This window comes from Vanessa cardui, chromosome 21, assembly GCF_905220365.1.
Source record: "Vanessa cardui chromosome 21, ilVanCard2.1, whole genome shotgun sequence".
Taxonomy (NCBI): domain Eukaryota; kingdom Metazoa; phylum Arthropoda; class Insecta; order Lepidoptera; family Nymphalidae; genus Vanessa; species Vanessa cardui.
In genome coordinates this window covers 9,559,925-9,568,065 of record NC_061143.1, presented here as the reverse complement: position 1 = coordinate 9,568,065, position 8,141 = coordinate 9,559,925, and the positions used below count along the sequence as shown (strand labels likewise).

The window sequence follows — 8,141 nt, the reverse complement described above, 5'->3', positions numbered from 1 at the left end:
GATTTAGATATAGGAATCATAGGGGGCAAATGCTTGTCAACTTCCTCGAACGGGAGGGGCTCTTCTTGATGAACTCCTTCTTCAAGAAACAGCCCCAAAGGAAGTGGACGTGGCAAAGCCCCGACACTATGACCAAAAATGAGATAGACTTCATCATGACAGACAAGAGGCACATATTCAGAGACGTCTCTGTGATCAACAGGTTCAATACCGGTAGTGATCACCGACTTGTCCGAGGCTCTCTGAATATCGATTAAAGGGCCGAGCGCGTCCGTCTGATGAAGTCCACGCTCCGACCAAAGCTGCTCCAACCCATTGCGGGATCTGAAACGTTCCAGTCAAACCTGGAGAACCGATTCGCTGCCGTGAAAACCACAACAGACATAAACCAGACCCTAGAAAATGTAGTTCGAATTCTCAGGGAAAAAGGTACAAGATTTTGTGGCATGCAGCGTAAGGGCAGGAAGTCCAAACTTTCAGAAGAGACCTTAGGGCTAATGAAGAAACGACGTGAAAACCCACCTGTCACTTCGTCAGAGAAGCGGCAACTAAACCGAGAGATCAGCAAGCGCGTACGACACGACCTCCGGTGCTCCAATACTCTTACGATTGAAAGAGCAAAAGAGCAGAATCGGGGGTCTAAGGTGTTCGTACAATCTCTTGGAAGGAGCCACCTGACGAAGTTGACCACATCAAGTGGAGAAGTCGTTTCTTCCAAGACGGCAGTTCTTTCGGAAGTAGAGGACTTCTACGGCCAATTATACGCATCGCATGCACCTCGACCTGATCCCGAAAATGAGGATTCTAGAGCTACATTAACACGCCATTTCTCAGAAGACCTGCCGGAAGTCAGTGTTGGCGAAATCGAGATTGCTCTTAAACAGCTTAAAAATGGTAAAGCCCCTGGAGAGGACGGTATTACTATAGAGTTATTAAAAGCAGGAGGTAATCCGGTACTCAAGGAACTCCAAAAGCTTTTTAACTCTGTCCTCTTTGAAGGGAGAACTCCGGAGGCGTGGAGTAGGAGTGTGGTCGTCCTGTTCTTCAAAAAGGGAGACAAAACCCTGCTGAAGAACTATCGTCCCATATCCCTACTGAGTCACGTCTATGAGCTGTTTTCAAGAGTGATCACGAACCGTCTTGCGCAAAGATTCGACGAATTCCAACCCCCAGAACAGGCCGGGTTTCGGACCGGATACGCCACCATAGACCACATCCACACAGTGAGGCAGATTATACAGAAGTCCCAAGAGTATAATCGGCCCCTGTGTCTTGCATTCGTGGACTATGAGAAGGCCTTTGAATCGGTTGAAATCTGGGCTGTTCTGGAGTCCCTGCAGCGTTGCCAAGTTGATTGGCGATATATCCAAGTGATGAGATGTCTCTACGAAGCCGCCACCATGTCCGTCCGAGTACAGAATCAGCAAACAAATCCCATACCATTGCATCGAGGAGTGAGACAAGGGGACGTTATTTCCCCCAAATTGTTCACTAATGCAATGGAGGATATGTTCAAGACGCTGAACTGGAAAGGACGTGGCATCAACATCAATGGCGAATACATCTCTCACTTGAGATTCGCGGATGACATCGTCATCGTAGCAGAAACGCTGCAGGACCTACAACAAATGCTGAACGATCTGGCTGATTCTTCTATGCGTATCGGCCTACGGATGAACTTGGATAAAAGCAAGGTCATGTTCAATGAACATGTTCTACCGGAACCGATTGCGATACACGGTACCGTCCTCGAAGTTGTTCAAAAATATGTCCATCTTGGGCAGACTCTGCGATTTGGTAGAAGCAACCTTGAGGACGAGGTGAATAGAAGAATTCAGATAGGTTGGGCAGCGTTTGGAAAATTACGTCGAATCTTTACATCGTCGATCCCACAGTGCCTTAAGACGAAAGTCTTCAACCAGTGCGTCCTACCCGTCATGATATACGGAGCCGAAACGTGGACACTCACGGCAAGGCTGGTCCACCAGTTTAAAGTGGCTCAGCGTGCTATGGAAAGGGCTATGCTCGGTGTTTCTCTGCGGGCTCGCATCAGAAATGAGGCGATCCGCCAGAGAACCAAAGTCATCGACATAGCCCACCGGATTCGTAAGCTGAAGTGGCAGTGGGCTGGCCATATTTGCCGTAGAACCGATAACCGTTGGGGGAAACGTGTTCTAGAGTGGAGACCGCGTCTCGGCAAACGTAGTGTAGGACGTCCTCGGGCACGGTGGAGTGACGACTTACGCAAGACGGCTGGCAGGAGCTGGATGCGAGTAGCCCAAGAACGATCTCAATGGCGTGCAATTGGAGAGGCCTATGTCCAGCAGTGGACGGAAATGGGCTGATGGATTGGATTGGATTGGAAGTTTTAAAATAAAAGAGTATAAAATAGTAAAGTAATTGGTATTATCACATTTTCGAGTATATTCCTATTCTATAATATCAAAATAATGTAATATGTAATAGTATATAAATTATAAACAACATCAATAATTATAAACTTAGTAGTGGATGTTTATAAAAACACTGTTTTTTCATTTTCCGCTATCATTATTTTTTTATTCGAAAGAAGGAAACTGCGACATTGTTATACAAATTACTACCCAGTAAACTTTTTTGTTTGTTTGTTTATTGATTTTACTTACGAAGGTATATTGCAACCTATAGAAATTTATTTCTCGAGGAAATCACTAAATTTAACTAAAGTTTATTAGCATTTTTAAGTGTAGTAACAACTCACGTTTGATTAATTATTTATTTATATATAAAAAATATCTAAAGACATCGTACGGAGGCATTCTATTCCAATTAACCGAAAGAAAAATTAAATAATAAATAAGAAAACAAAATAATAAACAATGTAAAAATAAACTATTGGGCAATATAAACTTACTACACAAAGTTACAAAAACTATTAGGACAATAGAACATATACCTATATATTTATGTTATATTCTTGTTTAACCTAGAGAAAAATAACAAAAGATGTAAATTAATTACAGGAGTAAAAGTAAATGAAATACTTAGTGAAGATTGTGTTATGAACGGTTCAGCGTGAGAAAAAGTATTTCAACCTTGTACTTCACGACATTTTGGAGGTCGCTTTTTGCATCAGTGGGAAGTAGAGAAGAAGTCAATTAATTTTTGTGTTCCGCACAAGGGATACAAAATCGTAATAGGCAAAGCGCATCGAAGATGTACGGGTTAATATTTCTTACCGTCCAATGTCTCCAGACTGTACCTTGTTACATCTTCAGTCTGTTTGTCTATTTAAATTTAAAAAAAAAAATGCTGCAGATTGGAACAAATTCTACAAGGTTTATATAAATTTATGGCATTCCGTGGTAAGTGGATCATATAAATTAGTATATTGCATGTTTAACTTTTTAAATTTTGAGATCCAATTGAGCTTAAATTTGGAAAGATGCTCATATTATTATCGGAGGCCAAAAATTATAGGAAGTTCCTTGAACTTATTTAGAATTATTAAATAAATAGTAACATAATATGTGTTTTATAGGAAAACAAAAATAAACAATAAAACGATTTATTACAAATATATTTATTTTATATTCGTCCTCTGAAAGCAAAATAAAAATACCGACTCGCTTTTGTTTCTACTTTTTTTAAAAACATGTGTAGTAGTAATAAAAGAGCCAAAGTATCGATTTTGGGATTTATTTGAGCGTTTATTTGAAAATATTCGAGCGGGGCAGATATTGATAATTTAAATGTTGATAAATTCTTTGTGAAACGCTGCCTAAAAAATGCCAACGTGTTAATGAAATAATGAATATTAATCTGTCTATTTAACTGTCCCCCACAGTGCTAAATGGCAACAAATACGGTAGGACAATAAAACATAGTTATTCTCAGGCGCCTCGATTTCTCAGAGGATATAATATTAATTTTATTATAATAAAAATGATTCTATTCCAAGTTTTTGGAAATGCAAAACGGCAAAGTGCTGAAGACTTGAAGTGAAACAAATTACAGTTAGTTGAGTACATCGTTTTTTTTCCCTGAAACTTCCTATTTGTCCACAATGTTAAAATGTATTAACAAAAAAATCTGCCTCAACGCTTATTTGACGAGACTAAAAGACTTCCATCCTTTGAAATCCCAAACATCAGAAAAGTATAGTACTAGTTACCTACTCAAATTTTAATTTTGTCATTTTCTTTTTAATAAGCTAGAGACTTTCTTCGGGATGTTTTTTAGCAGAGTAGGAATACTCACCGTTGCGTCGCAATACATTTACAATAATATTATGTATATTCACAGTAACATTGATCACTTTTATAAAGTCAGTGATAATTATTGTATATATATATATACATTAGAAATAAGGATAAGCTTATAACACCAAGATTCCGACTCCCTAAAAGTCAATAAATCTTTCTTTGGGCAAGGTGTCCGTTTCTATAATAAAATTCCGCAGACATTTTTAACTTTACCGTTTCAAATCGTTTATAAAAAATACATTCGTAAGTTGGTGGTTTTTTAAATGTTGAAAAAGAGTAACTACTGAGTTTCTTGCCGGTTCTTCTCGGTAGAATCTACTTTCCAAACCGGTGGTAGCTTCAATTAAAAGTTAAATGACGATTCGAAAGTGCTTGTAAAAGCCCACTTGAATAAAGTTTATTTTTATTTTGATTGGTTCATAAATTCTAAATCCATATAAAATATACTAAGAGGAAACAATTCAGTTCAGTAACGATTTCTTTTAGTTGCCGTGGTCAGCGACTGAAAAAAGTGTACTAGGTAGTAGTGGTATAAAAAATGGCAATAAATAATAAAACTTCAATTAAGTGTCATCACTTATAATGGTCCATATAATTCATAAAGAATAAATCACAATGCATTAGTTTATTATACTTAAATTATTTTACACAATACATACAAGGAGTATTAAATGGTGAATATTTAACTTAGATACCAGTTTGCTACAGATAATGCTTACATAGTAACATCATTCACATTTAAAATACTGTTATTTTCATTTAATTAATAAAGATTTTTAATGAACGATCAAAAATAGTGTCAATTTTCAATCTATATTATTTATTAGAGAAACTAAGTTTTAGTTTTTGAAGTGAAACTTCTTTGGATTCGAATTTGAATATGTTTATGTGTGTAACATTTCACAATCAAAAAATATTTTAATTCAAAAAGGAATTTCCTTTTCATCTATACTGTATTGTAAAAGTTTTGAAAACTTTACTGTATTGTATTCTTTTTGTTTTGTTTGAAAACAAATTCTCTTAATTAATATTTAGTGAGGTTTCATACAGAGAGTTTTATATAAGAAATTGTATCCGAATTTTACATTAAGACGAGTACATAAACAGTTATGTGTAAATATTACAATAAATACATTTTGCGCTTATTATTAACTGCACCAAAATTAATATTAAATTGTGATTTCATGGGTAACTAACAACACATAAATTATGTTATTTGAGATTACTATTAAAATATCATTGCTTAATAATACTAAAATATATTTACAATAATAATATTGTGATATTTGGCTCCATATTGTTTTTCCATAATTATAGTATAATTAATTTGGTATGAAGTGCTTCTTATAACTTACGTACATATTTTATATTGGAAATTTTGATGATAATTAATAATATTCTTGCTGTGTGGAAAATATTTATTATTATGTATAGTATTCATTTTAATATTTTGTTATGTTATATACCTATGAATACTAATGTTGAAATGATACTTTATTTTTTTTTAATATTGTAATAGTTATAATAGGTACCAAGAAACACTTCACATTGCTTATAAATAACACAAAAATTGTGATGTGTAAATTAGACTAAATATATATTATATTTACAGTCAGACTTTTTACAATAAAACTTTATTACAACATTAACAAACATTTATAATTAGAATTCCAAAAACATTTATTTAAATTTCAAATCTGGCCATTATTAGACGCCATCTTATTAATATCATAGACATAAAGTATGATTGCATTTTTTTTTTCAAAATATATATTAATATGAAAAACATAAGGAATATTTTTAAATGGAATAATAAGGCTGTGACTACAATATACAGCCTGAGATTGGTATTATTTTTGCACATACAATTATTATTTATTATTGAAAAACAATAATCCTGTATTCTTTGTCTAATCATTATAGCTGATAAGTTAAATACAGATTATCTTATTATGGATAACTTTTCAAAAAATTGTAATAATAATAATATTCCTGAACACAGGGCAGGTACTGACAATGTGTTATAATATTTTATATTGAATATTATAATAATATGACTAGTGATATGTTATGATAACTTTACATAGGGATTGGTAAATATTATTTTGAATACCATTAAAAGTTGACGAGATTACTTTCTTGTTATTAATATAGGTAAATGTGATGTTTTATTAAATTTTAATATTAAATATATACACAACGCACCATGAGGGGAATCTATAATCACGAATTTTGTATAAATATTATCTAATCTAAAAAACTAAATAATATGCATAATGCAGTCAGGCTTTTTGGTTGATCCCTTAGGGGAAATTTGGGTAGTTAAACGTGGCAACAATAACAGCATATATACATTTACTCGTTCAGTGAAAGACATTCTTGTTACCTATATTGTGTGCTTCTTTCACTGTAAGAGCTGCCCGTAGCTGTTAGACATACGCCTTATAGGGGTAAAGTATAAAACGAATGTCAGAGGTAGGTAAATTTTTTATACTAAAAAGTATTTTTGATCAAAAAATTATGCTTAATATTTGATTTAACATTTGCATTACTTGCATATTCATTATATTTGAAATTAGAGACCGGATTGGTCAAGTATTTATAACAACACACAAATATCAATATTCACTGATAAAATATTCTTAGCCTTTTGCAATGGCTATTTTCACACAAATATAGTCTTACTTAAGTCCAGTCCAATATGGAGGACTTAAGTGGAATGTTTGGATCATACATTCGATTCAGGTCCTTCTGTATTATGCTTGAACGAGGCTCGAATTCTAGCTAAGTACAAAGCGCAAATGTGGCCGTAGCATTTATTGTACCACTCCGGAGTTCGGCCCCTGTAAAGAAGTAATTTAACATTTTACTATCATAATATATGAGAATTGAGCAAAGCACATCAGACTTAGAGTTTTAAGTTTTACGATGCAATATGGAGGATCATTCCACTGCACCTGAATTTTCAATTGAATGCTAATCTAATTGGCAGTCTTATGTCGGTATGATAGTGATCCAGTGTGTATACCTACTCTCCGGTACAATCACAATTTAACCTGGTGAGTATGCATTTATCTTCAACCAAACGTACCTATTTGTAATTTTTTTCCTAGTAGCAATGAGTGAAAGTGGAAACTTAAACTTTATTTTTATGTTATTGGTTTTCGGATGAGCATATGGATTATGGGCCACCTGATGGTAAGTGGTCACCACCGCCCATAGCAAACATAACCATTCCTTTCATCACCAATGCACCACTAACCTTGGAAACTAAGATGTTATCTCTTGTGCCTGTAGTTACACTGGCTCACTTAAAGTTCTTACTAATTGAACTGTATAGCGTTAATTAACCGCAATTAGAACTTCAATATTTACATTTAATAAGTATAGATTTGAGTACTTACATGGTATCGACACGCGCCAAGTGCACGAGCCTGCTGCGGCCCTTGCCGGCGGGCTGAGCAAGGTAGCGCGACGCGAGTACCACACCGCGCGCGCCCTCCGTGGGCGCCGCGCCGTGCGCTACCGATGTCTCGGCCACCGCGCACCAGCCCCCACCGCCACCACCGCCACCGCCCTGCTGCCACGACCTGCGGCCACAACGTAGCTTAGCGTTCATTATAAATAAATAAAATAAATATGAGACAACATCACATACATTACTCTGATCCCAGTGTAAGTAGCTAAATCACTTGTGTTATGGAAATCAGAAGTAACGACGGTACCACAAACACCCAGACCCAAGACAACGTAGAAAACTAATGGTAATCTACATCGACTCGGCCGGGAATCGAACCCGGGACCTCAGAGTGGCGTACCCATGAAAACCGGTGTACACACCACTCGACCATGGAGGTCGTCGAAAATTGCGACTTCAACTCACTATCACTAAACTAC

At 35.6% G+C, this 8,141-nt stretch overlaps 1 protein-coding gene across 3 annotated transcripts in view; it reads right to left on the bottom strand.

The window, feature by feature from the left end:
* Positions 1-4,807: 4,807 nt before the first annotated feature.
* LOC124538724 (rho GTPase-activating protein 7) overlaps positions 4,808-8,141 on the bottom strand; it is a 273,161-nt gene continuing 269,827 nt past the window's right edge. For all 3 annotated transcript variants that reach the window (XM_047115885.1, XM_047115886.1, XM_047115887.1), the window contains 2 exons: positions 7,649-7,834; positions 4,808-7,087 (listed from right to left, as the gene is read on the bottom strand). In XM_047115885.1, the coding sequence (XP_046971841.1) occupies positions 6,973-7,087; positions 7,649-7,834 (301 nt within the window). In that variant the 3' untranslated portion in view covers positions 4,808-6,972. The remainder of the gene's footprint in view (positions 7,088-7,648; positions 7,835-8,141) is intronic.